This window comes from Hyaena hyaena, unplaced genomic scaffold (assembly GCF_003009895.1).
Source record: "Hyaena hyaena isolate Hyena2069 unplaced genomic scaffold, ASM300989v1 scaffold_115, whole genome shotgun sequence".
NCBI lineage: Eukaryota > Metazoa > Chordata > Mammalia > Carnivora > Hyaenidae > Hyaena > Hyaena hyaena.
The window spans coordinates 1,491,758-1,517,658 of record NW_024080747.1 but is presented as its reverse complement, the minus strand read 5'-3'; the positions used below and the strand labels follow the sequence as shown (position 1 = coordinate 1,517,658).

Below are 25,901 nucleotides of genomic sequence, written 5' to 3'. Positions count from 1 at the left end.
CTCTCCTCCCCTTCCTCCCTTTCTCTCCCCTACCTCCTTCCGTCTCCCCACCCCAACAATAGGGAATACAGCCACGAGGCCATGATCTGCAAAGCCAGATCTAACCATGTTGGCACCCCTTTCTCTGATTTCTCAGCCTCCACAACTGTGAGAAATGAATGTTGTTGCAGCCACCCAGCCTGTGGTTATTTTGTTATGGCAGCGCAAGCAGACGAAGACCACATTTGGCACATTCCTTTCCTTTTTCTTTCTTTCTTTTTTTTTTTTTCGTGCATTACTTTCTGGACTTGTGTGTATATACCTGTAAGATGCATAATGTGTAAAACATTAATTCACACTATACATGGTTAGACTTGGTTAAATGGGAATCATTTGCAATTAACAATATGTCATAGGCATAATCTATATTTGAATGATGATAGATGTTATATTCCATTTTTTTAGTAAAGTAAGCTCTATAGCTACCGTGCAGCTTGAACGCATGACCCTGTGATCAAGAGTTACATGCTCTATTGACTGAGCGAGTCACATGCCACCATATTCCATAATTTCCAATTTTTTAAATGTTTATTTATTTTTGAGAGAGAGACAGAGAGAGAGACAGAGACAGAGCACTAGTTAGGGAGGGGTGGATGGAGACGGAGACACAGAATCTGAAGCAGGTTCCAGGCTCTGAGCTAGCTGTCAGCACAGAGCCCGACACAGGGCATGAACCCATGAACCGTGAGATCATGACCTGAGCCGAAGTCAGCATCCAACCCACTGAGCCACCCATGAGCCCCATAATTACTAATTTTAAAATGGCCACATATTTAAAGGTCACAGTAAATGTTACTATGTGTATATATTTTTCCCTACTATTAGAGAACCCTGTACTAGGCATGTTTATACATCTTTGTGGACTTGTTTTTTATTTTCTTAATATAAATGGTAGAAACTACTGAATTTTAAAGAGAATACACTGATACATATTTCTGCTTACATCCCCAAAACACTCCCACCAAGAGTATATGAGAATCATAGTTTTCTTACAAGTTTGCCAATAATGACAACTTCAATACTTTTTTTGAGGTTTAATTGACATACAGTATTATATTAGTTTCACGTGTACAATAAAGTGATTTGACATTTATATACATTGCCAGCTGGTCAGCACAGTCAATCTAGTTACCATCTGTCACCTTGCAAAGTTAATACAATGTTATTGACTGTATCCCCCATGCTGTACATACATCTCCATAACTTATTTATCTTGTAACTGGAGGCTTGTACTTATTAATCTTCTTCATCCATTTTGCCCACCCCCCAGCCGTCATCTCCTATGGCAACACCAATCTTTTCTCTGTATCTATGAGTCTGGGTCCTGTTTTGTTTTTTGGTCCCATATATAAGTGAAATCAAATGATACTTTTCTTTCTCTGCCTGACTTATTTCACTTAGAATAATGGCCATAAGCTCTATCCATGTTACCCAAATGGCAAGATTTCATTCTTTGTAATGGCTCAGTAATATTCCATTGGATATATGTACCGCATTTTCTTTATCCATTCATCTGTTGATAAACACTTAGGTTGTTTCCATGTCTTGGCTCTTATAAATAATGCTGCATTGAACATGGAGGTGGCATATATCTTTTTGATTTAGTGTTTTCATTTTCTTTGGATATATACTCCATAGTGGAATTATTGGATCATATGGCACCTCTATTTGTAATTTTTTGAAGACCTTCCATACTGTTTTCTATAGTGGCTGCACCAATTTACATTCCCACCACAGAGCATAAGAGTTCCCTTTTCTCCACAGTCTCTGCAACACGTGCTATTCTTATCTTTTTACAAAAGCTATTCTAACAGGTATTAGATGATATTGCATTGTGGTTTTGATTTGCATTTCCCTGATGATTATTGATGTTGAGAATCTTTTTATGTACCTATTAGACATCTCTGTTCTTTGGAGAAATATTTATTCAGATCCTCTGTCCATGTTTTAATTAGATATTTTGTGATTGAGTTGTATGAGTTCTTTATATTTTGGATATTAAACCCTTATCAGACATACAATTCACAAATACTTTTTCCTCTTCAGTAGGTTGCCTTTTTATGTTGTTGATGGTTTCCTTTCCCATGGAGAAGATTTTTAGTTTGATGTAATCACATTTATTTATTTTTTGCTTTTATTTCCTTTGCCTTTGGAGTCAGATTCCCCTCCCAAAATCATTAAGACTGATAACAAGGAGCTTGCCCACTTTATTTTTCCGAGATGTTTTAACACTTTAGGTCTTACATCCAAATCTTTAATCTACTTTGAGTTGATTTTTACATATCCTGTAATATAGAAGTCCAGTTTCACTCTTTTGCGTGTAGCTGTCCACTTTTTCCAATACCGTATATTGAAGAGACTGTCTTTCCCCCATTATACATTCTTGTTTCTTTGTTATAAATAAATTGACCATATTTACATGGATTATTTCAGGGCTTTCTATTCTATTCCATTCATCTTTATGTCTATTTTTATGCCATTACCACACTGTTTTGGTTACTGTATCTTTGTGGTACAGTGTGATTTCAGGGAGCATGATAACTCTATCTTTGTTCCATTTTCTTAAGATGGTTTTGGCCATTTGGAGTCTTTTGTGGTTCTATACAAATTTTAGAATTTTTGTTCTGGTTCTGTGAAAAATGTCCTTGTAATTTTGATTGCATTGAATCTATAGATTGCTTTGGGTAGTAGGAACATTTTAACAATATTAATTCTTCCAATCCATGAGCATGGAATATCTGTTCATTTATTTGTCTCATATTCAATTTTTTTCATCAGTGTCTTATAGTTTTCAATGTACAGATCTTTCACTTCCTTGATTGAATTTATTCCTAGCTATTTTACTGTTTTTGATGTGATTGTAAATCAGAATGTTTTCTTGATTTCTCTTTCTGATAGTTCATCATTAGTATGTAGAAATGCAGCCTATTTCTGTATATTAACTTTGTATTCTGCAACTTTACTGTATTCATATATTAGTTCTAACAGTTTTTTGGTTGACTTTTTGGGTGTTCTGTATATAGTATCATGTTATCTGTAAATAGAGTTTTACTTAGTTCCTTTCAATTTGTATACCTTTATTTCTTTTTTTGTGCCTAATTATTGTGGTTAGGACTTCCAATATGCTGTGAATAACAGTGGGAATAATGGCCATCCTTGTCTTGTTCCTAATCTTAGAGGAAAAGTTTTCAGCTTTTTACTGTTGAGTATATGAGCTATGGGTTTATCATAAATAACCTTTATTATGTTAAGGTACAGTCTCCATATCTACTTCATAGAGAGTTTGTATCATAAATGGATACTGAGTTTTGTCCAAAGCTTTTTCTGCATCTGTTGAGATGATCATATGAGTTTTATCTTTCATTTTTGTTGTCTTTCGTTCAAATTGATTTGAGGATTGGAACCATTCTTGCATTCCTGGAATAAATCCCACTTGATCATGATGTATGATCCTTTTAATGTATTGCTGAATTTGCTTTGCTAAAATTTTGCTAAGGATTTTTGCATCTCTGTTCATCAAGGATATTGGCCTTTAGTGTGTGTGTGTGTGTGTGTGTGTGTGTGTGTGTGTGTAGTCTCTGATTTGGGTATGGAGGTAATCCTGGTCTGGTAAAAGGAGTTTGGAAGCTCTGCATCCCCTTCAGTTTTTTGGAGAGTTTGAGAAGGATAGGTATTAAATTTTTGAATGATTGGTAGAACTCACTAGGATGTCATCTGGTCCTGGAGTTTGGTTTTGGGGAGGTTTTTGATTACAGATTCAATCTCCTGACGAGTAATTGGTCTCTTCAAATTTTATATTTCTTCGTGATTCAGTCTTAGAAATTTATAAATTTCTAGGAATGTATCCATTTTTTCTAGATTGTCTAATTTGTTGGCATATAATTGTTCATAGTAGTCTCTAATGTCCTTTGTATTTCTGTGATATCAGTTGTAACTTCTTCTTTATTTCTTATTTTATTTATTTGAGCCATCTCTCAATTTTTCTTGGTGAGTCTAAGTAATGATTGTCATTTTTGTTTATCTTTTCAAAGAACCAGCTCTTAGTTTCATTAGTCCTTTCTATTATGTTTTTAGTATCCATTTCATTTATTTCCACTGTAATATTTATTATTTTCTTCCTTCTACTAACTTTGAACTTCATTTCTGCTTCTTTTCCTAGTTGCTTTAAGTGTAAAATTAAATTGTTAATTTGAGATTTCTTTTGTTTCTGAAGGTAGGCCTATATTATATTGCTATTAACTTCCCTCTTAGAACTGCTTTTGCTTTATCCCATTGATTTTAGTACGTCATATCTCTGTTTTAATTTGTGTCTAGGTATTTTTTTTACTTCTTCTTTGATTTTTCCTATGACCCAGTACTTGTTTAATAACATGTTGTTTAAATTATTTGTAATGTTTTATTTATTCCTGAGAGAGAGAGAGAGACAGCATGAGCAGGGGAGGGTCAGAAAGAGAGGAAGATAGAGAATCTGAAACAGGCTCCAGGCTCTGAGCTAGCTTTCAGCACAGAGCCGGACATGGGGCTGGAACCCACGAACCATGAAATCATGACCTGTGCTGAAGTCGGACGCTCAACTGACAGAGCCACCCAGGCGCCCCAAATAATAACATGTTGTTTAATCCCCATGTATTTGTAGTTATTCTAGTTTTCTTGTAATTGATTTCTAGGTCCATGCCATTGTGGTCTGAAAAAAGAATCTCGATATGATTTCAGTCCTTTTGAATTTATTGAGAATTATTTTATGGCCTAAAATGTGATCCATCCTTAAAAACGTTCTTTGTACACTTAAGAAGAATGTACATCCTGCTGCTTTTGGATGGAATGTTCTATACATATATATTAAACCCATCTGGCCTAGTGTGCCATTTAAGGCAGATATTATTGATTATCTGTCTGGATGATCCATACATTGATGTAAGTGGGGTGTTATAACCCCCTATTATTATTGTGTTGCTGGAAATTTCTCCTTTTAGATCTGTTAGTATTTGCCTTATATTTTTTGGTGTTCTTATGTTGGTGTATATATATTCATAAATGTTATATGCTCTTACTGAATTGACCCATTTATCATTATGTAGTGCCTGTCTTTGTCTTTTATTACAGTCTTTTAAAAAATCTACTTAGTCTGATATGAATATAGCTACACCAGTTTTCTGTTTTTATTTACATAACATGTATTTTTTCATCCCTTCATTTTTAGTTTCTCTGTGTCTAAAGTGAATCTCTTGTAGACATTACACAGATGTGTCTTGTTATTTGCCCATTCAACCCCTTTATATCTTTTGATTGGAGAATTTCATCCATTTATAGTTAGAGTAATTATTGACAGATATGTACTTACTGCCATTTCTTCAGTTGTTTTCTGGCTGTTTTTGTAGTTCCTCTGTGTTCCTTTCTTCTTTCTCTCCCTTCCCTTCTGGTTTTATAACATTTTTTAATGTTATTGTAGTTTCCTTTCTCATTTTCTTTTGTGGATTTACAATAAGTTTTGCTTTTTGTCTCCTGTGCATATCACATTTGTTATTCTATATATCTATCAGTGTATTTTAAATTAGTAGCGATTTAGTTTTAAGCACATTCCAAAACTTTACATTATTGCTCCACATCTTATGTTTTTGATGTCACTTTTCACAGCTTATTATTTTATGTAATGCTTAACTAATTATAATTTTAGTTAATTTTACTACTTTTATTTTATCCTTCTTAGCAGCTTTATAAGTGGCTTGTATACTACCTTGACATTATATTTATCTTTTCTAGTGAGATTTTCACTTTTACGTGTTTTCTTGTTTTTAATTTACACCTTTTCTTGTTAGCTTACAATAGTCCCTTGAATAATTCTTGTAATGCCAGTTTAATAGTGATGAACTCCTTTATCTTTTGCCTGTTGGAAAACTCTTTATCTCCTCTTTAGATATGAATGATAGCATTGCTGGGTAGAATATTTTTGGTGAGAAGTTTTTGTGTTTGGTTTGGTTTGGTTTGGTTTCCATCAATTTGAATGTCATAAGCCATTTCCTTCTGGCTTGCAAAGTTTCTGCTGAGAAAATTGCTGATAGCCTTATGGGATTTTCCTTGAATATAAAATTTATTTTTCTCTTGCCACTTTTAGGATCTGTCTTCATCTTTAACTGTTGACATTTTTGTTTTAATGTGTTTTGGTATGACTCTCTTTGGATTCATTTCATTTGACATTCTCTGGAATTCCTGGACCTGGATGTCTGTTTCCTTCCTTAGGTTAGGGAAGTTTTCACCTATCATTAATTTCCTCAGATAAATTTTCTGTCCCTTTCTCTTCTTTTTCTGGGACTTCTATAATGGAATGCTTACTCTTTATGTTGTTGTGAAGGTCCCTTAAGTTATTTTAATTTTTTAAAATTCTTTTGTCATTTTGCTGCTTTGTTTAGGTGAGTTCTACCACCCTCTCTTATAGCTTACTAATCTATTGTTCTCCTTTATCCAGTTTGCTATCGAATTCCTCTAGTGTATTTTCTCATTCAGTTATTGTCTTCTTCATGTCTGTGACTTCTGTTTGGTACTCTGTGTTTTATGTTTCTTTATTGAAGCTTCATTCATCCATTCTTTTCCTGAGTTCAGTGAGCATCTTTATGACCATTACTTTGAATTCCTTATCAGGTGGATTACTTATCATTAAGGTCTTGTTCTTTTGTTTGGGACATATTTCCCTGTTTCTTTATTATGCTTGACTCTTTGTGTTTGTTTCTTTTTTTAATGTTTAATTATTTGTTTTGAGAGAGAGAGAGAGAAGAGGGTAAGGGCAGAGAGAGAGAGAAGAGAGAGAATCCCAAGCAGGCTTCTCATTGTCAGCATGGAGCCCAACATCAGGCTCAAACCCCAAACCATGAGATCATGACCTGAGCCAAAACCACGAGTCAGACACTTAACTAACTGAGCCACCAAGGCACCCCTGCTCTTTATGTTTGTTTCTTTGTATTCAGCAAAACAGCTGTATGTCACAGCCTTGAAGGGGTGACCTTGTGAAGGTGATGATCCTTCTCCTTTAACTTTGTCAAGCCCTTGGTTGTCTCTTGAACCTTTGTGATTCTCTTCACTGCCTGACTTATTCTTGACATACCTCATTGCTGGGTGTGTGTGAAGACCTGTCAGTGATCCAAGGGGAGGAATTTTATTTAGCACCTAGTTTCAGGTTGATTGGAAGTCAGATCCTTTAGCAGCAGCTTTTGAAGTATGACTTCCAGACCATGAGATCTAAAGGTGTCCCCTGGACAAGAGGTGCAAAACTCAGGGCTCCAGACATGCAAATAAGTCCCTTTCTGAGAAGTCTTATCAAGCTGTAGTGAGGCCAGGGCAGTAACCAAGAATGGTATCCCCTTGCTTAAATTCCCTGAATATACCTCCTTAGCTCTAGATATATGATAAACTTGAAGCCTATTCTTCAGGCTGAAGCTCCAGAGTAAGAAAATGGGCATTTTTCAAGGATAGCTGGAGTTGTGTTTCAATCTGCTATCTGTACAGTGCCCTGAGGGTGGTGCCTGATCATAACTGTCTTTCTGATTGTTACAGTCCCATGGAGCTCTGGAGCATCAGTCTTCATGTCCCGCAGATGATCAAGAGGTGTCCCCTGTCTGACCTGCATATACCCTCTGACTTTAGCAAGGCTGCTCAAAAGTGTATAGACAGGGCTTCAGAAAGGCAATGGGAAAATGTTTTGACCACATGCACTTATGGGCTTTTGGCAATGAAGCAAGAGAGTGCCTTTCTGTGAGAGCATGCTGGCTTTAGGCTGGGAGTAAGGGAATGATACAACTGTTTGCCTGCTACAACTTACCTGCCCCAACTAGAGGTCAGGGAGCCTGCAACCAGTTGTGCTTTCCAGTCTCAGCAAATGCCCCAACTGCTCACCCTTGCCTGTACCACCAGGCATATGAGAATGCAGTATCTGAGCTCATCCACCTGCACTAGGACTCTATGTGGAAAATATAACAGTGCTTCCATCTCTGAGGGACACCTCAGCCATCCCCTATCTCTCTAGCCAATGCCCCTAGATAAACAAATGAATCTCTCTCACATATAGCCTGAGGACTTTTCAAGCTATGTTTTCTTTGAGTCTTTGGGTGAGTGAGACTACATGTGTGCTCTCCAAGAGCAGAACCTCGGTTTCCCATAGCACTTTGGGTTGGTTTTCCAAGCCAAATATACTGGGAGCTCATCTTTCCAATACAGATCCCAAGGGCTGGGGTGCCCATTGTAGGGCACCAATACCTTACTCTTCTAGGAGATGTGCCTGTCTGGTGAGATTCCTCCCTATTATGTTTGTGGCTGGGTGTGTGGGACTTACAAGACTATGTTTCTGCCTCTTCTACCCATATCATGTGCCTTTGATGCTTTGTTAGAGAAAGCAATTCTTCTAGTTTTCAGATCTTTTCAGAAGGAAATGATCAGTATATAGCTATAGATTGGGTGTGTCCACTGGAGGGTGTGAATTCAGGATATTCCTATGCCTCCATCTTGGACCCCTTCCTCCTAAATACTCTTTATATCTGTCAAACTTACGGGTAAAATATGATATCTAGGTTTAAAAATTTTTCATTTCTTTGCCTCCTATTATTTGGACATATTATTTGATATTTGTAAGTTTGGGCAGTTTATTAGATAACTGTATATCTTAAAACTTCTGTAAATTTTGATTTGTGTCCTTTGTCCATTTCCTTTTTAAAGGCTAATTTTTTCCTCATTGATTTATATGTGACCTTAATATATTAAGGTTGTTGTAATACATGTTACAAATATTTTCTATTAATTAACTTTGAATATTTATAAATGCTTCACAAATGGGTTGAAATAATGGTCTGTGGTAAATTTTCTTACAAGATAAAGAATTTCTGAGTCTAAATTAGCTTCTCATTTTTGTGTATTAATGCATAAATTTATCCAAGGAGACAGTCAACTTTTTGAGGAAGCAGACTCTAATCAAAACTTGGAGAAACATTTGATTTCTCCGAGCCTCATTAAGTACAGATAACATATCACATTGATTCACATGATTAGACATATTTTGAAATAACCAATTGACTCTGATACTTGATCTAAGACAAACAGCTCAGCTATTGACATGACGCCCTGGGGCTATTATTTCCAGCCGCAAATGTCAGTTTAACAAAATTATCAAAACAAATTAAACTGATGTTATCTAATCTGCCTGATGAGACTGAGGGCAGCCAGAGGCCAAGCTTAATCCCTGAGATCCTGAATCCTTTATGCTTCTCCCTCCCAGATCACTCTCTCAATCTCAAGGAGACTTACTCCTTTGGGAAAGACTAGATTGAGTCACTGTCCTAGCCCTTTGGGAGGATATTCTCTCTTGGTTGAAAATCTGAAGTTTTGGAAAGTGTTTTTCTTCAGAACGCATCACTTGAAGTGTGCTCTCAAAGTCAACTGATTGATTGGATGGCCCCAAAACACACATGTCCTGTCTTCCTTTGCTCTAAACATTCAGGTTTTAGAAGTTGAGAAAATTTTACATGAAATGAGTTTATTCAGAATATTAATTCAGAGTAAACCTGGAAGCAAATTAAGTACGTATACTTAACTTGTATCTATTTAAATATATATACATTTAACTTCTGTCCCCTTTTTGTATTTCACAACTTCCTTCCTGCTACACATACAAACTTCTCAACATTTCTACCTTCACAGAAAATAAAACATGTCAGCACTACACCACACAAACCGGCATGCTTTCCCCAAATAATGCCCGTTGTCTGAAAGTTTTTGCCATTTAAAGGAGCCAAGGGGAAGGGGAAAAAAAATGTCACGGGCATTTGATGAAACAAATTTGCAGACATTCAAATGCTTCAGTTTCTAGAGGCCCTTTGCGCCACTGATGCCTCTTGGGGAAATTCTGAAAAACCTCCTATCTGTAAACAATCTGTTCCAGTGCCACATGTTTTCTAAATTTCTTTGCCTGCTGACATTTATAAAAACCAAAGGAGCACATTTGCATGTGAAAACAGGACCTTTTGTTTCTTATACATTTACTCTCTCATAGAAATTAAAATGAAATAGGTCATCTTGCCCAAATGCTTGTGAAGAATCATTTTCTAAAGAACACTTCCTAGTTCTTTGGCCAACCTCATTTTGAACTGCTAAAATCTTTTTTGTGGCCTCTGTTCTCAAGTTAAATAGAACTTATTATTAAAATAAGAAATTCTAGAGCTAATATTTTCTTTCCTTTTGTATCTATCTATAGCATTGCTTTTTATTTTCCTTAGGTTAATTCTTTAAAAAAATTTTTTTAATGTTTGTTTATCTTTGAGAGACAGAGACAGACAGAGCATGTGTGGGCGAGGGGCAGAGAGAGAGGGAGACACAGAATCTGAGCTGTCAGCACAGAGACCAAGGCGGGGCCCAAACTCAGGAACCGCAAGATCATGACCTGAGCTGAAGTCAGATGCTTAACTGAATGAGCCACCCAGGTGCCCCAATTCTTTTTTTTTTTTTTTTTACAAATAGTTTATTGTCAAATTAGTTTCCACATAACACTCGGTGCTCATCCCCACGAGTGCCCTCCTCCATGCCCATCCCCCCTCCCCCTACATCCATCAGTTCTCAGTTTTTGTCAGCATTCAAGAGTCTCTCATGGTTTGCCTCTCTCCCTTTCCCCAACCATTTCCCCCCTTCTTTTCCCCCTTGGTCCTCTGTTAAGTTCCTCCTAATCCTCCTATACGTGCAAACATATGATATTTGTCCTTCTCTGCCTGACTTATTTCACTCAGCATAACACCCTCAAGGTCCATCCATGTTGCTACACATGGCCAGATTTCATTTTTTCTCATTGCCATGTAGTGTTCCATTACATGGAATAGATAAACCACATCTTCTTGATCCATTCATCCGTTAATGGACACTTATCAATTTCTCACACCGTACACAAAAATAAACTCAAAATGGATAAAGGACCTGAACGTGAGACAGGAAACCATCAAAACCCTAGAGGAGAAAGCAGGAAACAACCTCTTTGACCTCCACCGCAGCAACGTCTTACTTGACACATCCCTCAAAGCAAAGGAATCAAGAGCAAAAATAAACGATTGGGACCTCATCAAGATTAAAAGCTTCTGCACGGCAAAGGAAACCCACAAAACTAATAGGCAACCAACGGAATGGGAAAAGATAGTTGCAAACGACATATCAGATAAAGGGTTGATATCCAGAATCTATAAGGAACTCACCAAACTCCACACCCAAAAAACAAACAACCCAGTAAAGAAATGGGCAGAAGATATGAACAGACACTTCTCCAAAGAGGACATCCAGATGGCCAACAAACATATGAAACGATGCTCAGCATCCCTACTCATCAGGGAAATACAAATCAAAACGACACTGAGATACCACCTCACACCAGTCAGAGTGGCTAAAATGAGCAAATCAGAGAACACGAGATACTGGTGAGATTGTGGAGAAACTGGCACCCTCTTGCACTGTTGGTAGGAATGTAAACTGGTACAGCCCCTCTGGAAAACAGTGTGGAGGTTCCTCAAAAAATTAACACTAGAACTCCCCTATGACCCAGCAATAGCACTGCTAGGAATTTACCCAAGGGATATAGAAATGCTGAGGCATAGGAACACATGTACCCCAATGTTCATAGCAGCACTCTTTTTTCTTTTAAATTTAGTTTTATATTGCTGTAACTTTTATCCAGCAAAATATTTTTGAAAATTCTTCTAGGCTTATGATATGATTTCACTTCCTCAGCTCTTGAAGGCTATTTTAAGCCATGTGTCTTCTTTGACTAATGGCATAGGAGCAAAAGTGGTGCATCTAAATTCCAATTTACCCCTCCTTCCATTGCTGCCTGCCCAGACTGTAGAAATGCACTCCCAGGGAAGCTTCCTTCCAGAGGCTCTTAGTAACTAAGATGAATAGAGTCCCTCTCTATCACACCTTGGATAGGTATAAAAAAGAAGTAATTTCTTCAGATAAACAAAATATTAAGTCATTTGTCAACTGTAACTGATAACATGCAAAAATTTTGATGACAGTCATATAAAATTAAAATGAATTGAAGTTTTGATCTTTCTTGATAATAACCAAAGGAAAAAATATATTTTTCACCAGTTACAATACTATGATCACTGCCATCATTCTATGCACTGCTTGACCTGAAATCTCTGTTGAAGTCGCTTCTTTGATAGCATTTAGGCTCTATGATTTTGGTAGATGGTTGCACAGGGACAGGGTGAGGATGGGGACAGGAGAGCATGATATGGACCAGCTCCTCATTTCCTGCAAGGTCTCAACACAAAAGAAGCTATATGAGAGGTTGAACAATGGCTAAACACTCCAACTAACATCTCACATCCCCGCATCTGGGAAGATAACATTACTCTTTCAGAGTAATGGCAGATACTATCTAGATAACTAGCAGATATTCCTAGAAGTGAACATTCAATTTCTATACTATTTGTGTTCTTTTGTGGGGAAAAAGCCAATTTTTTAGATTGAATAACTAGACATTATCGTACTTTATTAAATGAAATCTTTTGCTTCCTGAAAGTCTGCAAACATATACTCATTAAATCTTTTATATAAAGAAAGATTTCTCTGAAGGGCAATCAAAGTCACAAGGACAGTTTCTATTCACATCATTTGTCTTGCCCTCAGTGACAGCACAGTGGCTGTTTTGCATTTCTTATGAATTTCCATTTGCAAAACCTTATACCTTAAATTAGACCTATTTGGATTTTTTAGGTTAGGGTCTCTGGGGAGCATCTTACTGGAGACAGCTCTTGGGAGCAACACTTATAAAGGAAAAGAGAAGTGAGAATGCAACAGCAGCCTTAGCAATTCTATGGGAGCTGTGAATCAGGCCTGGCCTTACAGAATTGTCCTCCGTCTAAGGAAGGGGACCTGGTCCTGCAGCCCTGCGTCATTGGATACAGGTCGATCCCATGAAGATGGATTACCATAGAGCAATGTAGCTCTTTCAGCTGAGGGAAATTCCTAGAGAGAGACTCGCTTTGAATCACCATCAAGCATGATTAACTCAAAATAAAGCCTAGATCTAAATGTGAAACCTCAAACTCAAAGACTGTAGGAAGAAAGCAAGAGAAAATATTTGTGACCTCAGGCAAAGAATTTTTAGATCAGATACCAAAAGGATGATCCATGAGAATACCAAGTGATAAAGTAGACTTCATAAAAATTAATAACTCCTGCCCTTCTGAAGACACTTAAGAGAACAAAAAGAGTAACCACAGGCTGGAGAAAAGTTGCAAAACACATATCTGAAAAGTTTCTTGTGTCTAGAATACATAAAGAGCTCTAATCCAATAGTAAGAAACAAAACAACTTAAACATGGACAGAAGATTTCAATAGATATTTCACCAGATAAGACATAAAGATGGCAAATAAGCACATGAAAAGGTGCTCAATACTATTAGCTATTAAGGTAATGCAAATTAAAACCACACTGAGATACTACTACATTAGAGAGACTAAGACTTGAAAGTCTGACCCTACCAAGTTTGGAGAGAATATGGATCAACTAAAACTCTCACACACTGCTGGTGGAAATGTAAAATGATACTATCACTTTGGAAAACGGTTTCACAGTTTTTAAGAAAGTTAAATTACCATATGATTCAATCACTTCACTCTTAGGTACTCACCCAGGAGAAAAGAAAGCATATGTCCACACAAAGACTTGTATGTGAATGTTTATAGCAGCTTTATTTGTCAGAGTCAAACACTGGAAATAACCTAAATGTTAGTCAACAGGTAAATGGATAAACAAACAAACTGATGCATTCAATATAGTGGGGTACTATTCAATAAAACTTAATTATTGAAAGACTACAACATGGATGAATCTCAAAATAATTTTGCTAAGTAAAGAAGTCAGTAAAGGGGGTACATACTGTATGATATACTAATATATATACACCTGTGCTTTAAGTCAATGTTTCAAGTGATTTAAAGGAATCTTCCTATTTATTCTTATTATAAGATCAATATAGAAATGCATCAATATATCACATACTCCATTTATACAAAGCTCAAGGAAATGCAAGATTATAGACAGTGGCATAAGGCAGATCCTTGAGAATGGTATATATGCAGGTGAGAGAGATTAGAGAGGAGTATGAGAGACTCCTGGGGGTGATGGATACTTCATTCCCTTAACTGGTTTGTATGCATATGTCAAATTCAACTTGGACACTTCAAATTTGCAAGTTTGCTTCAGTAAAAGAGATGAAAGAAGGAAAGAAAGAAAGAAAGAAAGAAAGAAAGAAAGAAAGAAAGAAAGAAAGAAAGAAAAGAAAGAAGGAAAGGAGGAAAGAAAGGAGGAAAGAAAGAAAGAAAGAAAGAAAGAAAGAAAGAAAGAAAGAAAGAAAGAAAGAAAGAAAGAAAGAAAAACAATAAGAAAAGGAAGCAAGCAAAAGAAGAGAAAAGGTAAAAGAGAGGAAGAGAAATAAAGAGCAGAGGAAAGAAAGAAATCCAAAACAAAAAGTTCTGAGACATCATTTCTCAGCTATTGAAGTGGGGAAAAAAATAAATGCATATATAATCCATTTTATAGAACAGCCACAAATCTCTATATTTAAACATACATAGAGATGCAATTCTATATTGATCTCATTCTCAGAATAAGTAGGAAAATTTCCTTTAAATCACTTGAATTGTTCCTTTAAAGCACAAGTGATATATTAACAGATTATTTGAAAGTTTATTCCTCAATGGGAAGGATTTTCTGAAAGCCATTTTAGAATATTAAAATTTAGAAATATCAGAACGAGACCAAATACATGATTTTTATGAACATAATACTATATCATAGCAAATACTAAAAGAAAAAGAGAATATATACATTGGGCACAATTTAAGGCATTGCTTGCCTTCCCCAGTTTATGCAAAATATTTCAGCTTCTTTAAGTTAGTTTTGGAAAGCTGACTTTCTGTGTACTGTGCTATGAATTTGACCTCACAAATTAAAAATAAGAAAGTGCTTTCATACTTTCAGCACCTAGAATAATAATTCTTTAATGAAGTCATCATTAAATTACAACTTGAAAGACCAATGCTTTCTGAAGTTTTCTAATAAGCTTAGTTTTGTACCATGAGTGAAATACTTTGTACATACTGTAGCATTAATGAATTCATACCCACACCCTCACTTGTGGATGTGCCCCTCCACATAACTAGTGACATCATATGTTTTACATAATTCATTTCTATGTGTCACAGTGGGTCAGGAATAGTTCAGAGGAAGAAATCCTGAGCCAGGTGTCCGGTTCAGGTCAAGCCTCCTTTCAATAGAATTTTTGTTTCCTAAACAGTTTCAAATGAGGTGATTTATATGCACTAGCTGTTCTCTGTCAGAAGATATTAAAATGCAGCAAAGGCAACAGTTTAAATAACATTCTAATCCTCCAACAGGCCCAAAAGAATAAGGTGCAGATAAAAACAGGGACAGCCTGGCACCTGAGATGTGGATCTAAGAAAACTAACACTGCATTATTTCATAATGTTCCTGCTATATAGTGAACATAGATTTCATTTGGTCATTCAACATCTGAAAAGTTTCTCAACCTCCCTGAATCTCAATTTCTTAATTTCTAAAGTGTTAATAATAAGAAAAGAATCAATATGATAGTGATAATTCTTAAAACCATGGCCATCTGCTGCATAGGAATCGGCATCTGTCCATCACCTAACAGCCTGGGGCTCGTCCATTTGTTCTAATTCAAACAAGAATGATTGAGTGCTGTTTTGTTAGCAGAGACTCTATCCTGGGGACACAGAGATGAATAAAGAAATGCCAGTTGTTACCCTAAGAAGGCAGTTTACCAGACGAGTTCAAAAATTAAAGGAACATTCAGAGAATAGTGTAGTAAAGGCAGAAAGGGAACCACCATCTTCAGATAGGTTTGAGAGCATATTTCATTATGCTTGGGTGGTGGAGATATCTTTACAGAATTAAACAGGTTTCATCCTTCAATTTCAATCTCTTCTGTTAGAGCAAACTGCGGCTATTTTAAAAGACGCATCTGATGGGGTTCCTCGGTGGCTCAGTCGTGAGGCATCCGACTTTGGCTCGGGTCATGACCTCACAATTTGTGAGTTGGAGCCCTACATCAGACTCTGTGCTAGTAACTCAGAGCCTGGAGCCTGCCTCGGATTCTGTGTCTCCTTCTCTCTCTGCCTGTCCCCCAATTGTGCTCTGTCTCACTCTCTCTTTCTCAAAAATAAATAAACATTAAAAAAATGTTAAAGAGGCAACTGAGAGCCACCTGCAGTTTGGTTCCTCATGATACATAGCAGAATCAGTTCTGCTGAGTGACCGTTCCAAGAGTTGCAAGATTTGAAAGGCATTGTCTGATGAAGAGACAGCACTAATTACAGATACATTATGGCCTTGAGCTCTCTAATTCTAACCTCCTCCAGCTAAATGTATTCTTTTAGAAATGTAAAAACACAGTAGAACACAGAAGAACCAGCTACTTCCAGCCCCCAGGATCCCAACTGTATTAAATGCAAATTGAAAGAAGTAGATTCTGAACTCCAGGAAGCTAATTGGGAGCCCAGAGCAGAAATCCTAAATGTGGTAATTGGCACCTTGTCCTTTCCAGTGTCATATGCAGCCAACTAGAGGGTTACCTCTGGGGTGCTAATTGATTAGCATTGTTAGAGAAAAAGACAATAAACAGAGATTGGTGAACTGAAGTCTTTCAAAAATTTTCAAAACTGCATTTTAACTGCTAACCCAAGGGTTCCAAGCAGAGAAAATAATGTTTTATGTGATACTAGTGAGGGATATTTTCTCTATGGGCAACAGAATTACAAATAGTTCTAACATATACATTTAAAAACCTTCATTATTAGGCTTTTTTTTTTTTTTGCTAGCTAAAAACAAGCAATATAAGATTAAATAATCACTATAGTCAGAAAGAAGATTTTTAATAAAGTTTATATTCTACCAATCTAAGTTGGTCTCTCTTGACTTTTATTTCTTTAATAGAACCCCTTCTCCTGAAAATAATTATGGATTTGAGAGACAACTCCAGTCTATCTGGGGCCAGGTTAAATGAACATAACTTAGAATAGAGATGTTAATGCTTTGAAAAGAATAACTGCAGGAGTGAGGTTCTGGGCATACACTTCACTAGATTATTTGTTCTTAGCTGGCGATGCTGATATGGGATGGGAGTGGTAGAGGCTGAATCCAGAAAGAAACAGAGAAATGAAAGAGTGAAGTCCCTTGCCCTCACAGGGAGCCAATTTTAACACTATCGACTCCAAATAACTATACTCCCATTTACTTGTTGGTACTTTACCAACATTTTTCATAGCCCAAACATCTTATTTGAGGTAGACTGTTAAAACTCATCATCCTCATTGCATGGATGAAAAATAAGACCCTGGTCATTATCACTTGGTTATTATCTCGGTTTGGGGATTGTTCTAGAAATGTCTATGATGGAGTCTAGACGATCCTTACTGAAATTGAATCAAGGGTATACAGCTTATTTTTTCTTTAGGGGAAATCCTCTAATTCACATAAAAGTGGAGAACTAGTGTAATGAATTCCCAGGTCTCCATCACCCAACCTCAATACTTCTCAACAACCCACACTCCCACTACCTGGGGCATGAGTAAGTACTAACTGAGGCTCTGGTAAAAAGGACCTAAGTATCCCAGGGCATGACAGAGCCCAGAGAAGAGAAGAGACCTCAAGGGTCAGAACTAGGTATGTCCTTTGCTGACTTGAAAGAGTGTGAACTAGAAATATCTGGAATAGACTGTGATTTAACCCTTAGCCTAAATAAACCAAATAATGTGATTTACCCGATCTGTACCTTGTTTGAATACCAGAATTTCCTCCTATATAAGCAAACACTTATTTTTGTAGTAACCAGGATGTCCACGATATTGTGTGGCTACACCATAGCTCACCTAATTTTCTTACTGCCCAGTAATATCACTTAGCTGGCACTCTGCCAACTTTGCCTCGTTATACTAGAAAAAGAACATTCCATGATTTATTTTTAAGATCTTTACTAATGAAATGTGAAAACAAAACTACATCAGGAGAATCTCAACATTCATTAAAGAAGTTAAAGTTTTATTAATTGTAATGCTTTATGAAAAAAGAATGTCTGCAAACTTCATTTCTTACCGGCATCTTGTTTCTCTGTTGTATATTTGACTCTGAACTTGCAGATGTGATGCTGAAATAAAATAAGAGTTTAGAATTCCAAAATTTAATTCAGATATGCACACGCTTATATACACACATACACACCCCCACGTTAAATAGATCATTACACTGTGACATTGAAGATAATTGTTCGAAAGTATTTCCTCCAAATGTCAATTTCTGAACATTTCTAAAGGAAATCAAAACTATGGAATGTAAACTTCACTCAAAGAAGATAAAATGGCCTTTAAAGGTTCTCTTGAGAATAAGCAGTCTGAACAGTACAGTCTGTTCTGAAAACCTGCAAAATCTCTTATTTCAACTAAAAAAAGAAAAAGAAAAAGTGGAAGAAAGCATATCATCCTGTGCAAACAGCAGACTTGGGGAATTCTTTGTCTCCTACACTGTTCCTCAATCAGTCTCTCTTTCTGGGATCATATCCAGTAGTTTACAAACATGCTGTTATTTACTGCGTCTTGAGCTCTCTTAACCCTTTTCTTTCTGCTTGATTACTCTGACCCCCTTTATAACGAAGCCATATCTTCACTATCTCTAATTCCTTCCCTCCTTGCTTTTTGTTAAAGCAGCTCCATTCAGATCCTGACAAGTACCACCCTATAAACTGCACTTAATTCATCAGTGATCTCCACATTGCTGTTATCGCTATGATCATTTGTCACATCTCACATGACATGACAGCTTTTGACATGATTCATCACTTCCTCCTTGACACGCTCTCTTTACTTGGCTTCCAGAGCTTCCTAAGGTCCCAGATTTTCTTCCTGTTCCACTTACTGCTCCTTCTCAGTATGCTTTGTTGGTTCTCTCTCTCTCTCTGAGTTCTCACTTTTGGCAGGTTCCCAGGCTTCCTCTCTCCTCTACCCATATCCACTCTGTTGATGATGTCATCCAAACTCACAGCTTTAAGTTCATCAATATGCCGATCACTGCCAAGGACACATTTCCAGACTTCTCTCTAGAATTCCAGATTCATTCGTGCAATTGCCTTCTTGACCTCTCCACCAGGATGTCTAATAGATATCTCAATTTCAACATTTTCAAACCTAACTCTTAATTCCTACCCCCAACCCTCTGCTCACAGTCTTCCCCGTCTCAGGTAATGATGATGACATCCTTCCACTTGCTAAGGCTGACACCTTGACTTCTCTTTCTGTGTCAGAACTCATAAGCAATTTTAACAGGAAACTCTTGGCTCTACAATCAAACTACTTTCAGTGTCTGACCAACTCTTACCATCTTCACTGTTAACACCCTGGTTTAAGCCTCAAGCTACTATCTGCTCTTGCCTGGATTTTTCCATTAAACTCCAGAATGGGACACTCTACATTCTATTTTCAGTACACCTACCATAATGAATATCACTTCACTCCTCTGCTCAAAACCCTCCAGTAACGGATTTCATTTCACTCCAAATAAAAGCCAAAACGCGTGTAATGGTGCATGAGGTCCTACAAATGTCTCACCAGTTCACCTTTCCCATGTACTGTAGGACTCCTTCCTACTCCCCACTTCCCCCTCCCATACAACTCCACCTTTGCCTCTTTGAATTCATCTCATGCTCTCCTCAGTCAGTCACATTGGCTTCCTCGCATAGGTTCCCATTTCAAGTCTTTCTGCCAGGAACATGTACTCCACACTTGCCTGCTTGGCTCTTTTCCACTCCCTTCTTGTCTTTGTTCAAATAACCTTTTTCAGTGAGGCCTACCGTATGCACCTCCTTTAAAATTGACCTCCCCACCCTCTATCCATCCTCATCACCGTGTTTAATTTTTCTTTGCTGTACTTACCACCTTCTAGCATCCTATGGAATTTGTTTATTATATTTACTGTACCTCCTCCCAGTTGAAAGTACAACATTCTTGAAGATAAGGAGTTACTTCTATTTTGTTATCCTTAGCATCTTGAAGAAGACTAGGTTGGTCTGTAAATATTTATTAATGAATGAATGAATCCAGGGATGATTTTGTAAACCTCTAATCTTTGTAACTCTTGTTCTACTGGTGCCAACCAATAAGCCTTATTTTAAAATCCTAGGGTGCTCTTATTGTTTTCTGTCCTACTATCTCCCTCACAAATATATTCTTTTATTTCCATGTTATTGTGCATGTCTCTCACTTTTCAAAACAATATGCAACCAATTAAAATGTTCGCCAGGTAATCAGTGACAATTGAACGAAGTTAATTAGATTCCCACTCAGTAGAAGGACACACTGGGGTTCTGAGAGATGTAATTGCTCTTCTCACATCATACCAAATCAGCAAAAACCAGTATTTTGGTGCTTTCTACTTGACAGCACCTCTTTATCATGTAATGGAAAACAAACCTTTGCCATCATATTGCTGGGCAAAACCACAAATGGTTTTGAAGGATCTTAATAAGCTGCCCCCTCTTACCATCTAACTAATTTTATCATCTATCAGTGGATCTTACAAAAATGACATTTTCATCAAACTGTACTACCCAGTAGTCCCAGAATATGTGTTAATCCTTTCATTGGTGGTTTCCTCTGACAAAAATGCTCTTGCTCTATTCTCTGTTTGTTAAAAGCTTACCTATTCTTCATACCATGACTCAAATTCTGCCTCTTCCTGAAGCTTCTTTGATCCTACCAGCCCAGACTGTTTCTTGCCTCTGTGTCCACAAGTAGTGTTTGGACATCTGTCTTTTATAGCCCTGATTACATTTCATCATGTAAATAATTATTTGTCTGCCTATGTTTTTGTACTTCTCAGGGACACCTCCTAGAGAACAAGGAATATCCTTATTTATTTTTTATTCACCCAACGATACACCAAGCAAGAAATTAATAGGTGGTCACTGAATGAATCCAAACAAATAATTTAAAAAAACACAAAACATTGTGGGTACAGTACCCTTAAATGCATATTCGGATGTACAACAAATGTTCAACTGAAACCACCTTCTTTTAATAATGCCTGAAGCAAAACTACCCATTTAAAAGTGAAGGAGCTTTGGCTGCCTGACAATAATATTTAAAGGTCATGAGTCATGGCCTCAGAGTAACCATAGCTACTCAGCATACACAGTACAAGATATGTTTGTAACATAATTCAGAAAAAAAAGCTTTAGAAAGCCTATTATCCTTGAGAGAAAACAAATTAGAATTAACAATTGTATTTATGAAGCTTGTTTTTATTGCACTCGTTTTGTTTTTACTTCAGGGTTCATGGAAAAATAGAAAATTCTTTAAATTTCTATCAGCAGGGAGTATTAATATGACATCTCAGCTTTCAGTAATTTTTTTTCTTAGTAATTGATAAGAACTGCAGTATTCCCTTCCTTTAAGTGAAATATCTATCTGTTCTCCAAACTTTGTGCCCTGTTTTTGTTTGTTTGTTGTTTTTTTATGTTGGAGTAGTAATCAGTTACCACTTAGTCCATGTGATTAACAGATGTTCATAAAACTGGTTTGAAAATACAGCTATTGAGCAGCTGATTCTTCTTGGGAAAATGCCTTTTTTAGTCCCTAGGTTAATTGCATCCAAGGCCTAACCCTCTTTTCTCAGACCAGCATAGGAGCAAATTCCTATTTGATTTCTATGAACTATAGACAGGATTTGCCCCAAGGGCATGAGAAGAAGAGGGGAGAGAGAAGTAGAGCAGATGACCAGGCACATCTGACCAGTTTGCTCCTGCTTAGAAGTGAAGAAGCTGAAATGAACCCATCTGAGGGTTAACCAAGGTAGCATGTCCTCTGCTGTATCCCACATCAAAGCCCTGCTCTCTACTTGCACAGAACACTCAGTTCCATATACTAGGAGAACAAAAACACCAATGATAATTTGCACTGAGAGCAAAGTCCTGCTTTTCACTGGGCTTCCCTGCTCGTTGTACACTGGGCTATTCATTTCAAAGTTGTTAATCACAGGGGCACTTTCTCTTCAGTCAGTAACATTACATTCACCTCTCTGATTGTCAGCACATTGACATATTATCTCTTCAGGTGCTGTGTTCAGGAAAATTAAAAGAACATGGGTGTTTGCTAACTCTCATCTTCTTTAACAGGCAAAAGACTCCATCCCTCCAGAAGATTGTCTTTTGAAGGTCACAGACCTTTCTGCACACAGAAACAACATTTCAAATAAAGTTTTGGGGGAATTGTGAATTTCCCACAGCATCTGTGGACCATAGGCCCAAGATTAAAAGCAAATAAAAACAAGACCCATCCATTTCATGTAACAAAAATACATTTTAAAGCCTAACTAAGCAGAACTGAAATTACATGTGTACATAATACAACACAGCATTCTCCACAATCCACCTCTTTCTACAGAGGAGGCATGGTCCTCTCCTATGCCAGGAGTAAAAGAAAATGCTAATTGGCAGGTATTTCTATATTTGAAGGGAAAATGAGTATTGCGCCAACGTGCAGATTTTCCAGTAACTAACTGTAGATCAGTTATAAAGGTGAATTTTACTTCCATATGTGTAGCCACAGTAGGTTTGCGTTTTTATTTGAGGAGAGTTGGAATGACCTAGCTTCTTTTGTGGATATCTCCTGGCAAGGGAGCAGCGAAGGTGACATTTCATTACAGTGGTTCTAATAAAGGGTTGGCTCAGCCTTCCCTTCTCATGCCAATAAAATAGTTGGAGTGAGTATGTGATTTTGAGAAGAGGAAGTAAGGGACATTTTATTCATTCAACAAATATTTATTGAACACTATTGCATGTCAGACCCTGCCCTATGAAAGCATCATTCAAAGAAAAGGGTCATTTCCCAGGAACAGGTGAAAAGACTTTTTAATATTTTTGCCCCAGGCTTTAAAGAAAGGTATCTCTGAAGCACTGAGTAAAGTCCACTTTACCAAGAAATTTCCAAGAATTCTTTTGGGACAGAAGGAGCTGGGAACTCACCTGCTTCTCCGTGGGGTTTCAGACCCTGGGACCACAGATTTCTTGCTATAACATTCTCCCATCTCAAGTCAAGCCCACTGGGATACCCTGTCCATAGGAAGGACATTAACTATCCCCACGCCTTAGTTTTAGAATCCTTGTTACTGCTCTACTGTTTCCTGTTGCTAGGCAACCACAATGGCTGTGGGAAGAACAGTTAACTTCCCAAAGAAAAAATCTCAATTACAAAGCCACAGTAACCCCTCACAACATCTCACAAATCAGATCCAGGCATGAGTATTAATGAGGAATCACCACATAGTCATCATTTCTGGAAAGCGCACTCAAAGTACGCCAGAAGCAGTGGTTGTGTGCTCAAGCCATGGCCTGTTTTGCATCTAAAACCAGTGCTAACAGTCACACTGCTTGTCTAAGAGGGGTGCATATGAAGAAATTGATTGGTTTACAGGCTAACAGTAGTTTTTGCACAGACTATCCCCAGCTTGTGATGATATTCTTTACCTGGGACCCATAGACCCCAGACAGAAGATCCTACCTGGCCACATTCCAAGGCTTCTTTCCTGATGCAGGATTGCAGAGGTGGTAATTTGTGCCTGATTAGCTGGCATTCCACTCACTGTCACAGCTCATCTGCATCACTGCTCCTTCTTTCCTTTGCTTGTCTAAAAGCATGAGCCACTTCCTCCCAGACAGTTGCTACATCTCTCCCTGGGTGGATTTGTGGACCCTGATTAGCCTGTATTCACTCCACTTCCTGCTCTCGCAGGAAGTACATATAGGACTTCTGCAGTCTACTAATCAGAATCACTCCTGGGTTTGGATCCCTTATGTCCTAGGCTCACCCAAGCCCCATAACACAGCCCATCCCAAAATAACTTAGATTGGTAAGACTGCAGTTTTTCCAATCACAGAATTTGTTTCTAGGTATAGAGCAAATTAGATCAAATAACTACAATAGTAGTGGAAATAACTGAACTTATTAGTTAAAAAGTGTAACTATGAACAAAGTTACCAACTATGGAGCAGTTGGTGCTCTGGGTGGAAAAATCAACACTAACTAGGTAGATGTGGAAATATGAAGATTGGGTATTGACTTTGCATCCAGTTAATAGCCTCTGTGGAATATACTTTAAGCATACCTTTCTCTCTTTCTCTCTATACCTTAGGATTTTTTAATGTTTTCATTTGCTTTTAAATTTTTGTTTATTTTTTTAAATTTACATCAAAGTTAGGTAGCATATAGTGCAACAATGATTTCAGAAATAGATTCCTTAATGCCCCTTATGCATTTAGCCCATCCCTCCTCCCACATCCCCTCCAGTAACCCTCTGTTCTCCGTATTTAAGAGTCTCTTATGTTTTTGTCCCCCTCCCCGTTTTTATATTATTTTTATTTCCCTTCCCTTATGTTCATCTGTTTTGTATCTTAAACTTCTCATACGAGTGAAGTCATATGATATTTGTCTTTCTCTGACTGACTACTTTCGCTTAGCATAATACTCTCTAGTTCAAATACACGTAGTGGGAAATGGCAAGATTTCATTCTTTTTTATTGCTGAGTAATACTCCATCATATATATATATATATATATATATATATATATATATATACTACATCTTCTTTATCCATTCATCCATCGATGGACATTTGGGCTCCTTCCATACTTTGGCTGTTGTTGATAGTGCTGCTATAAACACTGGGGTTCATGTGTCCCTTCAAAATAGCATTCCTATATCTGTTGGATAAATCCTTAGGATTTTTATTTATAAAAGACTTACTCAAGTTGTTTCTGTCATCCCTTCCAACTCTAACATCCTGTTATGTTTCCTTAGCTTATCTTATTAAAAAACCCACAAGGTGCATTATACTTTAGTGCATTTTAGAGGAATGTGCAGATGTTCAATATTGGTTCATACCAAGTTATGAAAAAAAGGTCATCTCAATAATGGCTGGTGAAAGGCAATGTAAGCACTAATTATTTATAATGTTATTAATCTTATCTTACATCTCACTGATCAAAAAGAGAGGTAGGGAGATATGGCTGGTACAAAAACAGACTTTCAAAAAGTCCTTGAAAAACAAAGTGACTTTTCCACTGTTAATCCTCTTTAAATGAATATTATCAGAGAAGGATTTCAAAGGACATGGTGAAGAAATTAGCAGGTTTATTGAAGACATCTCGGTCTGCACAATTATTGACTGACCAGGCAAAATAAAAAACAAACAAATAAAAAAGATACCGGTTTTTATGATTAAGTTGAAGAAAAGTCCCTATGCATGAAAGTCATTGAAATGGTCTAATTTTAAAAGCTGGTCTGAACTACAATTTGCCCTGTAGTTTCAAGGAAAAAAAAATGAGTGTTTTAACAAAACTTCTAGAAATATATATAAAGCATTGGTACTTCCACCATCAATAATATTTTAAACTAAAAAAACTAAGCTCATCAGGGCTCCTCTAGACTAGTACATACATTTTGAAAAGTCACTTTGTGATCTGTCAAAAATGCATCTTAGAATCAGAAATCATACATATGCATACAACAAGGAAGAATCTTAATGATAATACACACTTTATGTGCTCTTGTGCTAACGTTTATGAGGAAGTCTTCTACAACTTCGATGATTAAGTATCAGATCAGAAAGGAGGGAGGAAGAGGAAATATAGAAATGAGGGAAGAGCATGAACAGATAGTAGTGATACAGAAGTAGTGCAGCTGAAGAGAGCAAAGAGAGCCACCACAGAGATCTTTACAGTCCTTGATGTGGATATAGCCCTT

At 37.1% G+C, this 25,901-nt stretch overlaps 1 protein-coding gene across 1 annotated transcript in view; it reads right to left on the bottom strand.

The window, feature by feature from the left end:
• The window catches only part of CCDC192 (coiled-coil domain containing 192), a 203,210-nt gene extending 179,980 nt beyond the window's left edge, over positions 1-23,230 (bottom strand). Inside the window, 3 exon segments of the mRNA XM_039236709.1 lie at positions 18,207-18,258; positions 23,125-23,189; positions 23,192-23,230. Coding sequence (XP_039092640.1) covers positions 18,207-18,258; positions 23,125-23,189; positions 23,192-23,230 — 156 coding nt within the window.
• Positions 23,231-25,901: the final 2,671 nt, after the last annotated feature.